General features: G+C 41.6%; 1 protein-coding gene across 1 annotated transcript; it reads left to right on the forward strand.

Annotated features, from left to right (window-relative positions):
• Positions 1-274: 274 nt before the first annotated feature.
• On the forward strand, positions 275-715 carry LOC117319043 (the record flags this gene model as incomplete). Its single annotated transcript, XM_033873949.1, is given in 1 exon segment — positions 275-715. A coding segment is annotated over 1 exon segment (370 nt), but the record flags the coding sequence as incomplete, so codon positions are not given.
• Between the last annotated feature and the right edge of the window lie 25 nt (positions 716-740).

Raw genomic sequence — 740 nt, forward strand, 5'->3', positions numbered from 1 at the left:
TAAATCTCTATACAGGAGTATATATGCTATGAAATTGAGTTAACATAATTAGCTGTTTTTATAGGCAGACAACATAATGATTTTAGTAATGTGAGGCAAGGCAGTTATCAGTATTTTTTTATAATATTCCTGTCCAGACTGGCACTATTAATGTGTCAGATTCTGACAATTGTCTTGGTATGCCACATGCAATGCCCTACAATATCACTTGAAATGAGAAAAAATACAAAAAAAACCAAGTGATTTGCAAACATTGATTTCCTATTAATTTTTGCAGGTGTTCCACAAGTCCTCGAGTGGTTTTATCCATGGACATGTAATGTCCGACTGGATATATTTCACTTCATGCGACGCTTCACCAAAGGCTTGACAACAGAACACCACCCATTGTATGGAACATTCTGTTCGAAGCTCAGTAATTGCATATTTGAATGGGATCAAGGTGATTATACCAGATTGCGGGAAGCAAAGAAGGGTGAACTTCGCAGGAAGTTTAAGGGAATGGTGCCCACACCAAAACAAGTCACAGCAGCCATATCTCCCAATGAACTGGCAAAGCACTGCCGGAGGCAGACCAGGGAGGCTGAACAAATAAAACGGCTCATCGAGGAGCTTCTTGGGAAGATGTGGGACCACACAGACACTGCAGGTGTTCGTTTGGTGAATGCTGCCAGCATGAAGCATGTATGGGAAGTGCAGCAGAAGCACATAAAATGCATTCTGGATCCACCCGGAGTGGA

This window comes from Pecten maximus, unplaced genomic scaffold (assembly GCF_902652985.1).
Source record: "Pecten maximus unplaced genomic scaffold, xPecMax1.1, whole genome shotgun sequence".
NCBI classification, from domain to species: domain Eukaryota; kingdom Metazoa; phylum Mollusca; class Bivalvia; order Pectinida; family Pectinidae; genus Pecten; species Pecten maximus.